Source organism: Palaemon carinicauda, chromosome 19 (genome assembly GCF_036898095.1).
Source record: "Palaemon carinicauda isolate YSFRI2023 chromosome 19, ASM3689809v2, whole genome shotgun sequence".
Lineage (NCBI taxonomy): Eukaryota > Metazoa > Arthropoda > Malacostraca > Decapoda > Palaemonidae > Palaemon > Palaemon carinicauda.
The window spans coordinates 31,776,411-31,798,910 of record NC_090743.1 but is presented as its reverse complement, the minus strand read 5'-3'; the positions used below and the strand labels follow the sequence as shown (position 1 = coordinate 31,798,910).

Here is a 22,500-nt window from a genome sequence, read left to right as displayed (position 1 = left end):
AATTCATGCTACATTCTTTATTTATGAAGATTTAAAGGCAGATAGTTAGCACTTTTCCGCAGAAATAACAAGACACACAAAAAAACCTATTAAAAATATTCCTTGCCCTACTGCAAGTCTGTCTTTCTATGAGAAAATCATGTCAGAGTCCCTGAAAGAATTTAAAGGTTCTAAGTAGGGAAAAAATCAAAGGTCTTCCAATATTAATAAAAATAACAAGGTCCACTTGTATGGACCCAGTTCAAAACATTGGTGATTCGAAATATCACGTAAAAAGAAGTCTAAACTATATAACAGAAACGTGAAGAACATTACAGTTTCGTCTTTATCAACATCACTGTATCCTCAACTGGTCTCACAAATGACTATTTCACTGATCTCAGCGTGAATTGAGTAAATGCAGTGTACATGTATGCGTGTTTATGCGCTCAATCGCGCCCCATGTATATGGAGGTGATCATGCAAACTACGCACGGAAGGGGAGGAGGAAGTAAAATGGTCATTATCATAAACAATAGGCAATTTGAAGCTCCCTGGTCAAGTAGTTCATAAGGACTTGAAATCTATTGATGTGATTTTATTAGGGCAATCTCAGTTCAGCTTATAATGTTTTTAGGGCAACCTCAGTTCACCTTATAATGTTTTTAAGGCAGCCTCGGTTCAGCATATAGTATTTTTGGTCCTCAGTTAAGCTTATATTTTTTGGCTCCAAGTTCAGCGTATAATTTTTTTACCCTCAATTCTGCTTATGAATTTTTTGGTCCTTAGTTCAGCGTATGTTTTTTTGGTCCTCAGTTAACTTATATTTTTTTGGCCCTCAGTTCAGCTTATATTTTATAGCACTCAGATCAGTTTATAATTTCTTTTGGCCCTCAATTCAGCTTATGATTTTTTGGCTCAGTTCAGCTTATCATTATTTTGGCCCCTAGTTCACCTTATAATTTTTTTTAGGACAATCTCAGTTCAGCTTATAATTTTTTAGGACAATCTCAGTTCAGCTTATAATTTTTTAGGACAATCTCAGTTCAGCTTATAATTTTTTAGGACAATCTCAGTTCAGCTTATAATTTTCAGGGTAATCTCAGCTCAGCTTATAATTTTTTTAGAGCAATCATGTTCAGCTTATATTTTTAGGGAAATCTCAGTTCAGCTTATAGTTTTTTTAGGGCAACCTCAGTTCAGCTTATAATATTCTTTGGCCCTCAGTTCAGCTTATAATTTTTAGAGCACCCTCTTCTCAGCTTATATATAATTTTTTTTGGCCCTCAGTTCACCTCATAATTCTTTATGGCAGCCTCAGTCGAAATTATAATTTTTTTGGCCTTCTGTTCAGCTTAAACTTTTTTTTGGCCCTCAGATCAGTTTGTAATTTTCATGGCCCTAAGTTCAGCTTATTTTCTTCTTTTTTTTTTATTTTTGGCCCTCAGTTCAGCTTATGATTTAGTTATTTTTTTTTTAAATGATTAACCGACCACGTAGCTTAAACAGCCATCCACTTGCCCAAACGACAGAATGGTTGGAAAACACTTCAGTCATTGTAAGCTAAAGGCAAGATGTCGATAAGAAAAATATATGTATTCTAAAGCAACAGCTAATGAGACACTGAATAATTACACGTGAGTGAATTTAACTGTAAAGAAAGTACAGTAAAATAGTTTGAAAGTCAATTAAGAAGTATCTTAGGTTAGTTTAACTTTCTTTTTAAAAGAATAATAGGTTTCCTAGTTTCAAAACTATATGGCATAATGACTTCAATCTTTAAAAACAACCACTCACATTGTTCTGAAGGTATTGCTCACTAGCATTAATACTTTCATTTTCTCCTATCAGAAAATTGATTATCCTTCCCACTGGAACTTTTTAAACACCAGACTTTATTTTCAAAATATTACAGTTTATTTAGCAAAATGTAACCTGAAAAATACTATGTGAAAACAAGAAATTAAAATCGATTTTCATTATGGCAGGTTTAAAAAAAAAATTGAATTAAGGAGCAAATTTAAAGCTAAACAAAAGTTAATTCGATCGTTAATGAACTCCTTCAAAGTATTTCACTTTGAAAAAAAAAAAAGATTAGTTGCTAAATTCCTCCACCGAAAATTTGGTAAATTTTGATGTTTAGGAGATGAAAGCAAGTTGAAATTATGAAATCAGTCCAACAACTTAGTTGTTATTATAGAAATCATAATAACACGACAGCCCTAGCAATGAAATTTCCAAGACAACATAAAGGAATAAATTCTACCATGTAATTCATCATATAAATATAAGAAATGTATCTGATGGACGATTAAAAGTCTTCCTTTGATGGTCCTAATTCAAAGACCGTTTTCTATTGCTGTTTTCTATGACTATTTTCTATGACTTCCTAAACAAAAGCATACGAGATACAACTGGAAATTAATGTTGGTCAATACTATTACATCACACGTATAATTGCATCAGAGTCTCATTAACCTTAATTTGCACATGCAAGGCAACATGAGGTGCGGGGGTGTGGGGGGTGTTTGGAGGGAAGAGGAAAAAGGAAGAGAGAATGAAAAAAAAAAAAAAAAAAAAAACAGAGGGAAGGCAGGAGGCATCCGCATGCAAGGGATTAACTCCTGCCCTCCCTGAAGGAGGGAGGGGATTGCGGAGGGAGAAATTGACCCCTCGTGCCAATACAAAAAGGGTCAAGAAGAAGAAGTAGAAGAAATTGACCCCTCGTGCCAGTACAAAAAAAGGTCAAGAGGAAGAAGAAGAAGAAGAATGGCGTTGAACCCCCGCACTCAGACCTACCCCTCTGGATCAGCGCTGCAGTGTTTCAAAAAAAGACAAAAAAGAAACAAAGTGACGATATTGCATTTGATCAAATCATAAATTGAGTCCTTTTTTTAAAAAAAACCAACATGGAAAACATGCACCTACATACTTTCACAAAAGTTAAGATTATTTATTCGTTCAACTTCTTTTTTTTTATTGAGTCAGTAAGCACAGTGCTCTTATAAAGCTTGCTATATGTTGCATTCTGTAATAAATAAACAGAAAAACTGACAAAATTGTTATCCTGAGATAACTGGAGGCTCGGAATGCGCATTCCCAGTTCATAGGAATGTGTACACCCCATTCCTAGGAATACGTACTCCCCATTCCTAGAATGCGTACTCCCCATACCTAGGAATGTGTACCCCCCATTCCTAGGAATGCGTACCCCCATTCCTAGGAATAAATACTCCCCATTCCAAGGAATGTGTACTCCCCATTCCTAGGAATGCGTACTCCCCATTCCTAGGAATGTGTACTCCCTATTCCTAGGTATGAGTACCCCCCATTCCTAGAAATGCGTACTCCCCATTCCTAGGAATGCGTACTCCCCATTCCTAGGAATGCATACTCTCCATTCCAAGGTATGAGTACTCCCCATTCCTAGGAATGCGTACCCCCCATTCCTAGAAATGCATACTCCCCATTGCTAGGAATGCGTACTCCCCATTGCTAGGAAATGTGTAACCCCAATTCATAGGAATGTATACTCCCAATGGGAATGTGTATTCCCGATTCCTGGGAATGCAAACTCTCAAATTCCTGGGAATTCATGCTCCAAATTCCTGGAAATAGTTACTCCCAATTCCTGAGAATGCGTATTCCCAATTCATGGGAATGCATACACCTTATTCATGGGAATACTATTTCCATTTCTGGGAATGCATACTCTCGATTTATGGGAATGCATACTCTCAATTCCTGGGAATGCGTACTCCCAATTCCTATCAGCTGTATAAAATTTGATTACCAAAAGCAGAATTTTGAAAGCTAAAAAAAAGGTACTAAACAGCCCATTCTCGATTGCGAGAACGTAGGTGATCGGAACTATTACTAGGAAGCCAAGTGTTAATAATATAAGCAAAGGCCCTAATAAAAATACTAAAGAATACTAAGGAATAAAGCAAATCACTCGTGGCTTAATTTTTTTACTTCCATTCGCCTTTAAAGTATTTCCAAATTCCTTGTGTCTCGGTACCCCTATGAATAAGTTTTTTTTTTTTTTTTTTTTTTTTTAAGCACTTGTTCCTCGAATCTTCCCAAGAAACAAAAATCCATACAAACATATATTAGGCATTTATACAGAGAGAGAGAGAGAGAGAGAGAGAGAGAGAGAGAGAGAGAGAGAGAGAGAGAGAGAGAGAGAGAGAGAGAGTATAACCAGCTTAGACAGTTCCTTTTTGGATCAACAAGCGTAAATACAGTAGTACAGATATATATGAGTCATTTTTACATCCATTGTGCTTACACACACACACACACACACACACACACACACACACACATATATATATATATATATATATATATATATATATATTTTACAGAGAGAGAGAGAGAGAGAGAGAGAGAGAGAGAGAGAGAGAGAGAGAGAGAAAAGCTCTAAACATTTAGAAAAGGAAGACTAGCATCATAAAATGAACTTCAATTGTAGTTTCCTTCATATATTTATAAGAAAGTTAGCATTCGGTCTTTCTCTAAAAACAGTTCCGCTCTAAACAGGGAACAACGAAAAAACAATGCCAATAATAGATTCCCGAGAGAGAGAGAGAGAGAGAGAGAGAGAGAGAGAGAGAGAGAGAGAGAGAGAGAGAGAGAGAGAGAGAGAGTTGGCTGGAAGTTATGTCCTGCGTCTCCATTTGTCTCTTGGGAAACATTCACAAATTTGGTGCTTACTAACAAGACAACTTTGCGTTATTTGCTAAACATTTTTTTAGTTAGTTCTCTTTATTATGAAAGTTAACGCGTCCTGATAAAAAGAGAAGTAGAAATATTCAAGTAAAGGTTTTTCAATAGACTGAGATGGTATAAAATTGTAAGGGCATCACATAAGGATCTAATGAGAAAATAGATCATACATATGTGAGCAAGATATGAAATATAAGATATGAATTATATAAAATCAGATAAAAATAATGATATAAAATCTGATTTTCACTAAAGATGGCATTGATGTCAAAGGAAAAGATTGCAAAACATATTACTCTCTCTCTCTCTCTCTCTCTCTCTCTCTCTCTCTCTCTCTCTCTCTCTCTCTCTCTCTCTCTCTCTCTCACATAATCCCACAACACACCAATAAATCGATAGCTCAATCAATGAAACGATTTATCAACTAATCAGTAATAGAATATATCCTTTAATTTTCAAACTACTAAACTTGAATTTGGTGCCCATAAAAATATACTATGCCATTCTGGCAAAAAATAGTTTGTTTTTCTTTAATATCTCCCATACTAATTACTTGATCAGAATGATACTTTGACACAGCACTCTATAGACATCCCTCTTATTTTTGATACTATGATGCATTTTCAAATCTCGTTAATTAAGGTGTTTACTCTTGTAATGGTAAAGCTTAAGCCAGGTGAATCGGGTGAGTGCTGTAGTTAAAGCCATTCAAATACCTACACTCACCCGTCCCCCTCACCCCCTTCTTGACCCTCCTCTTATCCCTCCAGTAACCCCAATTCCTATAGTCTCTCAGATGTCGCTTACTCTACCTTTTCTGTAACCTGTTATATTTGTTAATAACTGATTGAATGGATATGTTGGATTCTTGTTATAATTCTTATTAATATTTCATGATAATGTTGTATTTCATGTATAAGGAGTTTATCTCCTTTAGCCCATTTATCCAACTTGATGAACCTGCCCTGAGGGCTTCTTAAATCCTTTAAGTTTCGTGCGACATACGGCTACGACTTGGAAAGATAACCAAAATCCAATCTCATAATACAGCTTAAGACCCATCATACAATTACAAGAGATTTAGATATCTAAAGCCAAGCTTTATTTGTTTTTAAGGGCAGGTGTACCCCCAAACAAGAGAACTCTAATCTAAGACAGTGGAAGACCATGGTAGAGAGGCTACGGCACAACCTAAGACCAGAAGACAATGGTTTGATTTTGGAGTGTCCTTCTCCTAGAAGAGCTGCTTACCATAGCTAAAGTCTCTCTTCTACCCTTACAAAGATGAAAGTAGTCACTGAACAATTACAGTGCAGTAGTTAACCCTTTGAGCGAAGAAGAATTGTTTGGTAATCTCAGTCTTGTCCGGTGTAAGATGCCAGAGGAGAATGTGGTAAGAATAGGCCAGACTATTCGGTGTATGTGTAGACAAAAACAAAATGAGCCGTAACCATAGAGAGGGATCCAATGTAGTGCTATCCGGCCAGTCAAAGGACCCAATAACTCTCTAGCAGTATTATCTCAATGGGCGGCTGGTGAACTGGCCAATCCACTACCTAATACTATTTATAAGTGTTTACCAAATACATACATATTCCCATTCATACAACTTACAACTTACGCCATCTTACGTTTTTAATTCGAAGATTCGAGGATGAGCACTTAAGAGGAATTTACCTATGAAACATATGGCAAGCCATGCAATGCTAGGTTCATTACGTTAAAGAGTTTTGTATCTGGCAACTGACGCTTACTGTACCCAAATATCTCTTGAAATTTTCTTTTCATTTGAAATTTACGATAATAAAAGATTTAAAGAAGGTCAAATACTTAACAACTTAGCTCAAACAATTGTTAACAATCTCCGTTGACTTGCAGACAACTCCTTACGTTAACTTAGAAGATTATCTTCATATCAAGGTACAACTTTATGGAATGAGTTAATTTGTAATGAAATAGAAATTTATATTAAAAAACCTTGGATATTTCGAAATTTGTTATCACTGTCTACATGAACAATTGGACAAAATACAATCTAGTATTAAATACTAAAAGAGTTGTCTCTATAATAGGCTTCAAAAGCAAACCTGTAATAGTTACTTATATATACTGCAAAATTTTATCAAAATAATTAAAAAACGTTCATAACTAATTTAGCATTTCTTTTTTATTTAGGATACTACCTAACAACAACACTAAGACTATGCCAAGCAGTTCTTAGGGGTTTGCTCCGGATGTTATGTGTTTAAGTCAAAATTTACATAACCTGATCTTCCACTTGAGATTTTTATTCGTAATATATTTAGTTGAATCATCATTCACTTTATAATGTACAATGTAAAAAATATCTTTTTAGGAAGTCAATAATATTTAAACAAGCAAAACTCATTTATCTTCAAAAGTAAAATGAAATAAATAACTTTTTCTGAAGTTAACAGATAATTAACATCCACCAGCAAGTCCCTTTGTTAGAGCCTAAGGCCAGAGCTACAAGAATAAAGCTACATCCTACACCTCCAGAACTCTACTCTCTGGAGAACACTAATTCTGGATCATTGTGTCTTGTTCATTCACTTCTTGTTGTTTAATGAATTGATCTAAGTTTATTCTAAGGTAACTGCTTGTTTTAACCTTTTGAACTATACTTATGACATTCTGCTTTGAGGTTGATATGTACTTACCCAATAGAAACCTCATTTGTATAAAAAGTCTACATAAAATGGTACTATACATATCCTTAGGAACTACACTGAGGAGATATTGTCTGTTAGATCCTACTGATTGCAAACAAAGATAAAATTATTAACCTTAGCTATTGATATGCAAAGTGTTCCTTACATAAACTACAACAAAGCTACCACACATCTTACCCTTCACGGTAAGGCCAAGGTCTAGGTAATAGACCTAACCCCAAACGGTCTAGGACTCTAGGTAAAATACCTAAGCCGTGGGTAAGGCAATTCATATCACCAGCTTAAGCACTACGAAACATTCTGCTCTCTTCGATCTGTCACAGACAATGGCATCTTTTATACAGAATAAAGTTCTTGATTAAACAGATAGTCCCAATATCTTTTTATATATCAAAAAAAGTTTTAAATGGAGAGGCGTCTCTTGTCTTGAGGATTACCTCACATGCGATTCAATCCAGCCATATCGGGACGATGCAAGGAATAAAAAATTGATCTTAAAAATTGTGTCAAAAATAAAATAAAATGTCCTTCTGGCATATGATTGAAAGATGGTTGTGTACTGGGCCCATTCATATATTCATATAGGACATCTTGTCTGTTTACTAATATTGACGAAAGAGCATTTTTTTTTTTTGTATTACACCAAATCTATATGAAGCTACACTAATATGGAAAATAGAGAACCCTTCTGGTGAGTTTTGAACTCCCAAAATGTTTTGTTCCTATTTTAGTCTCTTAAGCCCGCTTACAGTACCCTTACATCGACAGGTTTGGTCCTAGACAATTTTAATTTATTTTCATCTAATGATTCCTGATCACCGACATGAGAGAATTGCCTCTCTATTTATCAAAGTTACAAAGGCTTAAAAATGGTAAAAGTGCATAACTTTGTAAACAATAAAAAAATAAGTTACTATTTACAAAACGGGAATAAACAGTAACATCAACTGACTCTAGGAGGAAAATGAGTGACACTGGATGATGAAGTCGTGACATACTGTGTTATTAAATGTGAACTATTGATACAAATCATCCACTAACAACGACTAAAACAAACAATTGAAAACCGGTATAATGAAACCATTCGATAAAAACCACTGACAAAAAAAGATTTCACTAAAGAAGAAATCGCGAGAAAAGCCTAAGACTAAATATGCTAAGCTGAACACGACCTAACAACCAGGAGAAATTGATTACAGTGGCATAACTCACCCTTCAATGTCGTCCTCATCTTTATCATTCCGAAGTGGAGCCTTGATGGCGTCACCTTTGCCCACCACGCAGATGTCACACTTGAGGTAGCCTTTGGGTCCACCAGTGATGTCGTCTGGGTCGGTCAGAAGAGCCCACTTGTGATAGAATTGGTGTTCTGTTGGTGGTAGAGTAGAAGTGGGGCATCTATAGTAGCATTCTATTCTGAAGTTCTGAACTGACTGTGGTTAAAACAGAAAAAAAGACTGTTTTGAAAAGCTTCATACACTAGCTTGAACTGACTGTGGTTAAAACAGGAAAAGACTGTTTTGAAAAGCTACATCAGTAGTCTGAACTGACTGTGGTTAAAGCAAAAGAAAACTTTAAAAAAGATAGGACATGTTACCGACTTTGCAAAAATATAATAGCTTTGGTCTGAATGTGGTTAAAAGAGGAAAAGACTGTTTTGAAAAGCTTCCGCACTCTAGTCTGAACTGAGAGCGGTTAAAGTAGGAAAATCCTTTAAAAAATAAAGTCAGGACATTTTATACACTGAAAAAATCTAACTGCTTTGGGATGTGCTCTATCAGTAGTGACTACACCCCTTTGAGTATTTTCATATATTCTGAGGAACTGAGTTAAATGGTTGATCTCAAGTTCTCAAACAACCATCCAAACAGCTTCCTGTCATTGCAAGATTAAAGGCAAATGATATATTTATCATCAAAGGAAGTTATGATTTACGTTATCTCTCAGCTTTAAATATACTTGCTATTATGATATAATATAATGATCAAGTTTTTATCTATCTTATTTACTATAACAAAGTGGATTTCATGTTAACTGCTAATAAAAGATATGATTTTGACAGCTCTATTTACTGATTTCCTATTATGAATTTTAGTTTTCGTGAAGTGATCACTGTAATTTAAGAATTTAACTACTGTACACCACTGACGCCTAGTTATAATGTACAGTAGGACACAGGAATTTCTGGTACACTTGGCTCTGAGCAAATGCACCCTAACTGCGCACTGAGTAACTAAACCGTTAGGGCAAGGAGAGATAGCAGAGGAGGTGCTTGATAGCCTCTAAGAAACTAATCTAACCTATCTGATTTTGATGAAATATCCACTTACTCATTACTGACAATATTTTTTTAGAACTCAGATGAAGCAGTATGGAGAATTTTAGACTTAGAACACAAGCAAGAAAGTGTGGATGTCTAACCATTTACTCATCGTTCCACTTAAAACTATGACACTATAGTGAATGTTTCGCTACAGAAAACTCAGAAAATGTGGCAAAAATATTTGGTTTCCTACTGTCAAAGTTATTGAGAGCTAATTTGCAGTTCTGAAACTTAAGCATTGTCCAAACGATCGAGCATGCTCGACGGGCAAACCGTAATACCAGACCATAATATGTAGTGAGAATGAGGGTTAATGATGTCAGAAACAGGAAAACCACAGGCCGGATACTGGCAGAACTGTTACAATAGGTAGTGAGAATGAGGGTTAAAGACTTCAGAAGTAGAAAAACCACAGGCATGGATCTGGCAACACTGTCAACACTGTTGTTGCCATATCCCTACCTGTGGTTTTCCCGCTTCTGACGTCATCAACCTCATTCTCACTACCTATTGTGGTCTGGTATCACGGGTTGCCCCCATTGAGAATGCTTGATCGTGTAGACAGGGCTTTATACATTTCTATTGGAAGTTTTAGATGTCTAAACTTGCAAATATAATGCTTATTTACATAACTGTATACAAACCTTGGATTGCTCGTTTTTGCAATATAAAGCTGATTAACATGCAACGTATGGGTAGGGTACTCCAAAGTCCACTACACAGGTGATAATAAACTCTTGTAGCACAAACATAAATGATTTGATAAAATTTAATAGCTTGAACCAAATGATAAGTGATAAAAGCATAGCATTTCCTTCAAACATTACTTTAAGTATTCAAATTACCGCAACGAACCGTGTAAAACATATAACACATTAATTTTCTTCTTTTCTATGATTATCCCTACATTAAGAGGTCGATTGCCTGATGTTCCCTTTTCAATGCATTCTATCAAAGGCATGCTCTTCCACTAAACCTCTTCTTTCCATATCATCCTTCACCTTATCTCGCCATCTAATTCTCTGTTTTCCTCTCGAGCTTCTCATGCTAACAGGTTCCTCCCAATCCCACCCCACCCTTCATCCGCAACACGTGCCCACACCATCTCAAGCATGAAACTCATCACCTCCGTAATCTTTACTATGCCTACTATTCTTCTTATTTCCCCATTTTCCAATCTTTCAGGCATTGACATTCCCATAACCCACCTCAGTATTCTCATATACTGTATGTTTTCACAAGCTTTCCTTCCTCTTTTCATCTTAGAGCCCACGTTTCTGATCCCTACAATAACACTGGTATTCTTACTGTGCTATATATCCTGACTTTTAGCTTCATTGGCACTCCCACTACCTCCCTCCACTTCACCATTGCTACTTATATTCCATTCTCAACTTTAGCCTCACATTCTCCCGCCTGACTTATAGTATACCCTAAGTATCTGAATTGTTCCACCTGTTTTATAATCGAGCCTCTACATTCTTGCATGGCTATCATGTCCGTACTTTCCTTACTGCTCACCATACTCAGGCTAATTCACAATTACCCTCAAGCCACCCCTTTCCAAAGTCTCCTACCACTCTTCAACCCTTCTCTGTATGTCTTCATCCTTTTCACTGGTAATCACCAAATCATCTGCACATAGCAACTTCCACAAATCTTCATTTCCAATCTCTTCTGCCTTTACATTGGATTTCTGTGAATATCGTCATTGAACTTTGCTTCTACATAAAGTACCTTTGTCAATATCAATTAGGACAGCTATCATTTAATAAGTTAAAATGTGGTACATTTGACTTTGACTGTTTGAAACCGATTTATCGTGATGGATGTTTTAATAAAAACCCGGCTACAACATCTTTACGTACATCATACTTGTATAATATCTTAGCAGGCTACTAACCTTTAAATGTGGCCAAGAGATTAACATACTATTACAGAATATAGTGTGTAAATAACCACCACAAAGAGACCTAGCTGAATAATAATGATAATAACCCCAGAAGATATATGGAATTCTCTATCGTAAAATTTTTTGAAGGGAATATGCACGTGTTTCCCTATATTAAACTCAATCTGGAAATTTTCAGGGAACTTTTCCTTCTCAAAATGTTATAAAAACCACAAGTTAAGTTAAAGTGAGGTTTTCTTAAACCACAGTGCCTTAATCGTGGAATTATAGGTTACTGTAACCTAACAAGTGGGTTCAAATCCTACTTGAATCGGTAAAATCTTCGCATTTTCTCCGGATATTCACTACTCGCAAAAGTAAAACTCGTCCGTGAGAGGGTTAAGTAAATGAAAATTTAATAATAATAATAATAACTTACCAGGCTGGGACCATACAGTCGCCACATCCAACTTGAAGCTTCCCAGGACTTTATTGGAACGAAGAATGTTGCGACTTTGAAGCACCTTAGGTGTTAGATGAGAGAAAGTGCAGGGGTGGCAGTGATGTGTTAAGACCGTAGGTTGAAGAGGAGCCATACAAGGTCAACAGGACAAGCCAAAGAGTGAAGAAGAAGAAGGAGGATAAGAATAATATAAAGAGAACATATCTCAATTGGTAGTAATAAAAAAAATCATGCCTCAAACTATTTGGAATAGTTATATGAGTGAATTACTGTTCTAACTCCTTTCTTCCGCCATTGCATTCACAGGTGTATCTGGGGGACTAGATATATTTACTGGAATGATGCTACCAACATGTGCACGCAAGGGGTGCTCTCATTAAAGAATGCCTGAAATGACCAGTATTCTTGTGATTATATTACAACGAAGTGCACTAAGTGAAAAATGCAGTGTCACTATTCCTTGTAATATTATGCAGTGATTAAGATGTCGAATTTGTAAACTGAATTACCATGTTTATCAATAATTTCTTTTATCAATAAAAGACTAAGTTATTTCAGTTCTGTATTAATTACGTTTGACTGTGTCTTAATGATGATTAATTTTAATCACTGACGAATAACTGGCCTTTTCTTTCCTTCTAAGCAGTGGAATATATTTCCCTGAAAAAGATTATGAGGATAACTTCACATGCGAAAAAAAAGTGCTTTGAAATTTGACAAGATTGGAGGGAGATACAGATTTTAATTATTTTTTGTTTTTATCTAGATTCCAAGAGGATAATAAAAAATATATTATTTGAATCCAAATTCTGCTTCGGCAATAAATCTCTTTAAAGATTAACTATTAAGGGAAAAACTGATAGCAAAATCTATATAGAAAATTTTCATAATCTTTTATTGTTTGATTCAGTTATATTTAAGAGCACATTGATCTTTAAATCGATGTGAAAAAAAGAAGGAAGAGTTTAGATCAAATGAGAGAAATCGACGCCATTTTCAGATTAAAAGTAATTTCTCATCGTAGAGACCATCGTCATCGTCAATGATAAAATAAGCTAAATTGTTGTTAAACGGTGTCGTAAAGTGCTCTACATACTCAAGTGCTTCAAAATACTTGAAAGAAAAAAAATGACGAAGATTTGAAAAAAACCCTTTAAAATGCAAAATAGCAATAAATATATGAAAAAGTATTTATGTCCACATTTGTGTACCAGGAGCTCGGAACAGAGTGGCGATGTCCATCCTGAACCAGCCAATAGTTTCCCCTTTGGAGAAGAACTTCCTTGAATGCAGGACCTGAAATTGAGGCAAAAGGTTTGAGGAACAGAAAAGGATTTTTTTTCCGGTGCCGTCGTCTTCAAGGGATTTGGCGATAAAGCTGGAAGAAAAAAGGTCAGGGAATAAGAGAATTTTTTTTTGTCTTGTTGCACTGAAAGAAAACTATAAGAAAAATACTGTAAGAGTTATTGAATTACGTCGTTTTGTAATTTTGTGCTGAAATATTTTTTATTATATTTGACAAACCTTGAAAAAATTCATATAGCATAATATCGAGTAAAAAAACTTCCATTTACGTCTAGTTCATTGAAAAATTGACAAGAAAAATTTACGTAATTGATTGGAATTATATTTTAGGGATATATATACAGTATATATATATATATATATATATATATATATGTATGTATGTATGTATGTATATATACATATATATATATATATATATATATATATATATATATATATATATATATATATATATATATATATATATATATAAACACTTCCATGTTTGGTTGAAGAATACATTTACTTTGAAACAATAGTTACTGGAAATATTTTCTCTTATTAAAGGTTCGTACACGTGCCCTTTCCTCAGGGTCATTTCATTCTATCACAAGAGTCTTTACACCAAAGAATTGAAATTATAATGCCAGTAGTTTATTTTTATCGTCAACATTGTTTCATTCCACTTGAAAATGCAGACATCGGTCGAATAACTTTTTCCTTTCTGTTTACATAATACCATGCATGGTCCATTTCAAAGCAAATTATTATTATTATTATTATTATTATTATTATTATTATTATTATTATTATATCATGAAAGCAAATTATTTTTATTACTATTATTATCATTATATACTTGAAAGCAAATTATTATTATTATTATTATTATTATTATTATTATTACATGCTAAGCTACAACCCTAGCTGGAAAAGTGGGATGCTATAAGATCATGGGCCCCTGCAGGGAAAAATAGCCCAGTGGTGAAAGGAAATAAGGAAAAAATTAACTAAAAGAAAAGTAATGTACAATTAAAATAAAATATTTTAAGAACAGTAACAGCATTAAAATATATCTTTCATATATAACCTATAAAACTTAAAAAAAAAAAAAGGAAGTGAAAATTTGTAATCAAAGATATCTCAACAGAATACAGTTCCGAGTACTGTACATGAAAATTCATGATTAATGATGAAATTCCTGCGTAGATATAAACACTTTCCATAAATCCATTTAAGCTGCCAAATTCTAATACTGACGCATTCCATTGCTTTCAGACTTTATAATCTATAAAGACGAATTTCCATGCAAGGATACACCTACGAAATTCTCCATATTCATAAATATTCAAATCCAGGCTTGCATAAATTTGCAGGATATGACACAGAATTATTATTATTATTATTATTATTATTATTATTATTATTATTATTATTATTATCATTATTATTATTATTATTATTATTAATGGCTCCGCTACAACCCTAGTTAGAAAAGCAAAGATGTTATAAGCCCAAAGGTTCCAACAGGGAAAAATAGCCCAGTGTGGAAAGGATATAAGGAAATAAATAAACTATATAAGAAGTAATTAACAATTAGAAAATAAAATATTTTAAAAACATTAACAACATTAAAACAGATACTACATATATAAACTATAAAACGACTTATGTCAGCCTGTTTAACATGAAAACATTTTGCTGAAAGTTTGAAGTTTTGAAGTTCAACTGATTCATCTACCCGAGCTACCCGATTAAGAAGACCATTCCACAACTTGGTCACAGCTGGAATAAAACTTCTAGAATACTGTGTAGTATTGAGCCTCATGATGGAGAAGGCCTGACTATTAAAATTAACTGCATGCCATTAATACTGAGTTTGTTATGATTTCAAAAAAACTAAAATGGGTTTTATGAATAGGCTATAGAATATAAGATTAATTAAAATCCAAGGTTCAATCCTCCTCTTAATCGAGAAATTATTTCTGTCTCTGTCTTTTATAAGTTTTCTCCTGTGGCTCCTTATATACTGAACCTAACTCCAGGTTTCCGTACTTAATACTTATTACCTCCGCAAACGAAGTTGGAAGGAGGTTATGTTTTTCGCCCCCGTTTGTGTTTTAGTGTGCGAGTGTGTTTGTTGAACAGCTTCCTGACCACAATTTAAATCGTAGAGTAATGAAACTAGCACAGATTAACTATTATGTAAAAAGCTGGAAATCATTATATTTTGGAAGGTCAACGTCAAAGGTCAAGGTCACGGTCAAGCAAAATGTCATATTCACGTAATTAGTCATAAGTTTGAACATCGTTGTGACAGAGACTTGAAACTGGGTTCATATTTGAGTGTATGAAAATCCACGCCAATTACATGTTAAGGTCAAAGGTCACGGTCAAGTTCGAGAAATAAGCTGTTGCAGCGGAGGTCGGCGCTCTACTGAGTGCCCCTCTAATTACCCTCAATAATCGAAGAAAACTTTCGCCTAAGGGTGTGCTTCTTAACGTAGACATCTACACAAATAGATAATTGATTTGAGGTTCTTAACTGGTATTACCAAGTCAAGAGTTTTGACAAGGTTTGGCACGTTGATAGAAAGTTCTTAACGTGGTATGATCACGTCGATAATGTTACTATCAGGTCTTCACCAAGTCGACACAAGGTTTTGGAACTCTGCATTCTACATATAATTATCTTTAAATATACTATTTCATCGTATATCTCCGCTAAACTGAAGTCTCCTTAAATTATCTTATAATCTTGATCACTATGACAATTTAACTGGGTGATGTTTGATCCCACGGTCCAGATACACGTGTATCTTGACCGTGCTTGGTCGAGTGGTTCTGAAGTCATGATGATAAAAGGCACTACAAGGCGAACTAACAATACAAAACGTGTAAAGCGGGGTTTACACAGTCGAACGGTTCGTCTAACCTGGTTCTCGAACCTGCTTGTGAAACTGTTCGAAGAGGTGGAGTCAGCCACAAATGCATAAGGTTTGTGGACAATGAAGCTCCGCCCACAAAAGTCAATAGAGACTTTCTTCGAACCATTCGAAGAACATATTCGACAAACCGTTCGACCGTATAAACCCCACTAAGTCCTGGTCAGTTAGTTAGTATGATTGCCCTTATTTTTAATGCTGCCTTTGACCGTGTTACTCACGAGGTTCTTGTTTTCAGATTCAAACAATTGGGAGTAGTAAACTCTGATGAACCTTCGAAGATAATGTCAGGGTAAATTTTATGCAGTTCTTATTTCTTTACCAATGTACAAACATATCAACATAATTTCCTCCTACGCCTATTGACGCAAAGGGCCTCGGTTAGATTTCACCAGTCATTTCTATCTTGAGTTCAATACTTCTCCATTCGTCTTCTCCTACTTCACGGTTCATAGTCCTCAGCCATGTAGGTCTGGGTGTTCCAACTCTTCTAGTGCCTTGTGGAGCCCAGCTAAACGTTTGGTGAACTAATCTTTCTCGGGGAATGGGGAGTGCGAAGAGCATGTCCAAACCATTTCATTCTACCACTCATAATGATCTTATCCACATATGGCGCTCGAGATATCTCTCTTATAGTTTATTTTCTAATCTTGTCCTGCCATTTAACTCCCAGTATATATCCTTCTGGGGGCTTTGTTCTCAAATCTACTAAATCTGTAAATATAGATAATACAGTAGTTCTTCTATGGACCTTAATATTTCAATGTCTTTCGTGCTGTGGTCCAAAATGTTTCACACAAATTGTGCACATACTTTCTCGATCCAGTGTACGTACAGTTGGTTTCATTAATTCTGGTACACTTCAGGGTAACCTAGACAGACGTCAGTGTACCGGAATTAATGAATGCAAATGTACAAACCAATATTGGGAATAAACAAAACCAGTTCGTGCAACCGTCACGGCAAATGTTCATTAAGCAACTTCGTGTTTTTAAAGTAACGTATTCCAGGAGCAACTAGCGGACTGGAAAGCATTAAAAGTAATGCTTCTTGTGCTGAGAGAAATTGCGTTCGGGAGGAATACTAAGCAATAGATACTTAATGAAACCCTAAATTCTGCTATGGGGGAAGCGTCTTAAGGCGGAATTGAAGAAATAATGCACTTCATGGGGAATTGACGAAATAAACCACTTTATAGGAATTGATGAAAAATGTACTTTACGGGGAATTGATGAAATAATGCACTTTAAGGGAGAATTGATGAATTATTATAATTTAAAGGGGAATTTAAGAATTACACAATTTTAAGAAAACAAATTAATACATTTTAGGGAAGAATTCATGACTTGAATAATTTCAAAGTGAGTTAATGAATTAATGTATTTTAAGAAAGAACAAATTAACTAATGCATTTAAGGGATTGATGATTCAATTCCTGTTGAAGGGAATCGATGAATTAACGCATGTTACGGGAAATTGACAAATCATTACATTTCAAGGGGAATTGATAAAAGGATATCTTTAGATGGGAACTTGTGAATTGATACATTTTAAGATGGAATTGATGGTTTACACAATTCCAGTGGAACTGATGATTAAACGATTACAGTGGAATTGATGGTTAAACAATTCCCGTGGAAGTGATGGTCAAGCAATTTCAGTGGAATTGATGGTTTATACGATTCCAGTGGAATTGGTAGTTAAATCATTCTAATGGAATTGATTGTTAACCAATTCCATTGAAATTGATGGTTTATACAATTTCAGTGGAATTGATGGTTAAATTATTCCAATGGAATTGATGGCTTATACAATTCCAGTGGAATTAATGGCTTATACAATTCCAGTGGAATTGATGGCTTATCCAATTCCAGTGGAATTGATGGCTTATACAACTCCAGTGGAATTGATGGTTTATACAATTCCAGTGGAATTGATGGCTTATACAATTCCAGTGGAATTGATGGCTTATACAATTCCAGTGGAATTGAAGGCTTAAAGCATTTTAAAAGGGATTGGGTTTAAAGGTAACTAATGAATGACAAAGGCAAGAGAGAATGACAATGCCATGGCAGGCAATGCCCTAGAGAATGACCATATATACACATGATCAACGACTAAGGCCACTCTTTCCCCCAAGCTAGGACCAGGGAAGGCCAGGCAATGGCTACTGATCACTCAGCAAGTAGACCTATACAGGCCCCAAAACCTCACTATGTTTAGCTCACAAGGATGGTGAGGTTGCAGACACTACAAGATTCTCTAGAGCTTGAGTGGGTCTCGAACCCCAGTCCATAACAAGGACGTTTCTAATAGGCTAACATAACCCAAATGCAATTTAAGTGGAGTTACTGACGTTATCTGTTGAGTCCTATTTAATCACTCCTTTTTTCAGTCAAATTAAATGGCCTTCAAGTCTATGCTAACAGGTGGATTTTAATTATAATGGCGTTGCAATAGCAAAGGTCATAATAAATACTTGATCAAGATGGTCGAATATAATTTTGCCACAAGAACTCTCTTTAATCGGCCTTAAAAAAAATAAGTACAAAAATGTGCTTAGCTAAAAATAGCCCATAACAGGGAAATTATATTTAAAAAATATTAAATTAAAAAAAAAAAAAAAACATAAGTTAGAAAAATTATCAAAATTTTCATAAGTTAAAAATAGTTCATAAATTGGAAAATATATTTCAAAGATTAGTAAATTAAAGTCATTACTCTAAAAATGTATTTGTTCTCGGACGTGCATTATAATGACAATAGGTGGATGACATAAAAATCTATCATGTTAATTATAAAGGTTAATTTAACAACTGCCCCAATCAAGTCACACAGAATGGAGATTAACTTCCTTGTCCTAATTAACTTGCACAAAAACGTCGGTCCAAATGAGTTCGCTTTTACGTAGATTGAAGGTCTTTTGCGTAATTAATAGATAGAAGTTGCAGGAAAATAAAATGTAAATAATATAATTACTAGGAATACAATATTGCAAGCATATTTTGGATTTATGACTACCTTTCCGGGCAATTTTTATTTATAATAAATAATATAATTACTTAAAAGATTAAATATCCCAAGGAAAATCTCGTTCTATAATGACCTTATTGGGTATTTTTTACGTGTAATAAATATTATAATTACTTAAAGGAATAAATTAAGCATTTTTACAAGTAATATGTAATTCAGATCTTCCCAGACAGTTCCATCCTGTTCGTAATACTAGGTATGCAGTTCATTCTAATTGTCAGGCCTTCTCAATCATGAGGCTCAATACTACACAGTATTCTAGAAGTTTTATTCCAGCTGTGACCAAGTTGTGGAATGATCTTCCTAATCGGGTAGTTGAATCGGTAGAACTTCAAAAGTTAAAACTCGCATCAAATGTTTTTATGTTGAACAGTCTTACATAAGTCCTTTTATAGTTTATATATCAGATATCTGTTTTAATGTTGTTAATTTTTTAAAAATATTTTATTTTAATTTTTCATTACTTCTTATATCATTTATTTATTTCCTTATTTCCTTTCCTCGCTGAGCTATCCTTCCCTGTTGGAGCCCTTGGGCTTACAGCATCTTGCTTTTCCAACTAGGGTTGTAGCTTAGCTAGAACTAATAATAATAATAATAATAATAATAATAATAATAATAATAATAATAATAATATAATTATTAGAAGGAATAGAATATCCCGAGGATAATCTCGTTTTATAATTACCTTATTGAGCACTTGTTTATGTATAATGAATAATATAATTACTAGAAGGAATAAAATATCCTGAGGATAATCTAGTTTTATAATTACCTTATTGAGCACTTGTTTATGTATAATGAACAATATAATTACTAGAAGGAATAAAATATCCTGAGGATAATCTAGTTTTATAATTACCTTATTGAGCACTTGTTTATGTATAATGAATAATATAATTACTAGAAGGAATAAAATATCCTGAGGATAATCTAGTTTTATAATTACCTTATTGAGCACTTGTTTATGTATAATGAACAATATAATTACTAGAAGGAATAAAATATCCTGAGGATAATCTAGTTTTATAATTACCTTATTGAGCACTTGTTTATGTATAATGAACAATATAATTACTAGAAGGAATAAAATATCCTAAGAAAAATCTGTCTTTAAGAGGATTTTTTTAAAAATAACATCTACTTTCAAGAAGTTAACTCGTTCACGTCATACGAAAAATCCCATTTAATTCATAAATATCTACGCTTAAAATTTATTATTTTACTTTCCCATGAATATAAAATTAATATCTGTTGATAATAGATAAGAAAAACCAATCCTGGAATATTAATATTTACCGAGACTACATTCGGAAAACTGTTCCAGATCTTATCAATAGGACATGAATGCTTTTACCATGGTCCCATTTACAAGCAAGACAAGGTAGGGGAACACGGATTCAAATCAACCTTGTTTACGAACACCATGGCCTTTAATTATCAAGTTCGATCACGCACCAATGATTAAATTTAATAACATGGCACCAAGAACGGCTTGAGATGTAGTTGAATAGAATCGTTATTCTGGCTGTCGGTGTCTCTGATGAGGACACACAAGGATTTCTGAAGTAGCCTGTTAGGAAGTAAATCAGTGATATCTCTGTGAACCGCTTCAACAATACACTATTATTATTGTTGTTGCCATTACTAGCTAACCTATGAGCCTAGTTGGAAAAGTAGTATGTTATAAGCCCAAGGGCTCCAACAGGGAAAAATAGCTCAGCGAGGAAAGGATATAAGGAAACAAAACAGTGGGCCTGAGTGCACCGTCGATCAAGAGAACTCTAACCCAAGATAGTGGAAGACCATGGTACAGAGGCTATGACACTACCCATGACTTAAGAACAATGGATTGATTTTGGAATATCCTTCTCCTAGAAGAGTGGCTTACCATAGCTAAAGAGTCTCTTCTACCTTTAGCAAGTGGAAAGTAGTAACTGAACAATGACAGCGCAGCAGTTAACCCCCTGAGTGATCAATCCTCTAAAATTCTATTGATTTTCCTTGCCTCCTTTATTTCTCTGCCATTCATGAGCGGCCTTTAAATCTTTAAACCTTTAAATCGATCTTCTATGGTATAGGATAAAATAAAAATAAAAATGAGAAGTCCAAACAAAAATACATCACCAACTTTTGACAGATTTTCAAAACGGACAAGGGTTGGCTTGCCCCATTCAGTTTTGGAAGTTAAATACATCCGGTTGAAAAAGAATTAAATGGAAACTTCACAATCATAACGTGTGAATCTATTTCATTGTGATAATGTGGAATATTTTCACTCTTTTGTATTAATAAATTCATAGAAATTAATGCACATACAATTCAATACATTTTCGATAACTACACATTGAATTCAAATGAAAAAAATAATAATATAAAAAAATATTCCTTACCGGAGAGAGAGAGAGAGAGAGAGAGAGAGAGAGAGAGAGAGAGAGAGAGAGAGAGAGAGAGAGAGAGAGAGAGAGAGAACTCCTATTTAAATTGCTAATAGTTCCATCTCTGGTCCCTGAAGAACGGTACATCAAAATTCATTGGAAAACACTGGATTACCCCTTCGTTAATTGTTCGTCAAACTAATTATTCTCCTCTCGCGTTACGAAGGGAAATCATCGTTGTGCAAAGAGAGGAATTATAGAGGCATAAAAGGGAACTCTGTACATTGCAGTAACTTTTTATACATTGCAATGCTATTCTCTCGGTGTATAACATTTTGGTGAATGATGAAGTACTGAAATAAAAGCTCAAGGTAGACGACTGGTAAAATCTAACCGAGGACCTTTGCGTCAATAGGCGTGGGAGATGATCATGATGATGATGATGATAATGATGATGATGATGATGATAACATTTCGGATATCGTAATAATTATGTAAACAAGATAATTTTTTTTAGGGGGGGGGGGGGGACTAAAGAAGAAGCAAACAATATCAGGTACATGAGCAAAGTGAAAATTGAAAAAGAAAAATTATGAAATAAAAAGGAAAAGTATGAATGAAAATGAAGACATGCAAGGGAAAAGTAAAAAATAAATCGTTGGAAAAAAAACGAAGCAGTAACGAGAGAGAGAGAGAGAGAGAGAGAGAGAGAGAGAGAGAGAGAGAGAGAGAGAGAGAGAATATGATCCTTAGTTTGAAATTTGTATCATAATAATC

At 34.5% G+C, this 22,500-nt stretch overlaps 1 protein-coding gene across 5 annotated transcripts in view; it reads right to left on the bottom strand.

Moving 5' to 3' along the window:
- The window catches only part of LOC137658561 (otoferlin-like), a 212,666-nt gene that overhangs the window by 170,174 nt on the left and 19,992 nt on the right, over positions 1-22,500 (bottom strand). For all 5 annotated transcript variants that reach the window (XM_068393449.1, XM_068393452.1, XM_068393450.1 and 2 more), the window contains exons 4-5: positions 12,057-12,141; positions 8,616-8,772 (exon numbers count right to left, since the gene is read on the bottom strand). In XM_068393449.1, coding sequence (XP_068249550.1) covers positions 8,616-8,772; positions 12,057-12,141 — 242 coding nt within the window. The remainder of the gene's footprint in view (positions 1-8,615; positions 8,773-12,056; positions 12,142-22,500) is intronic.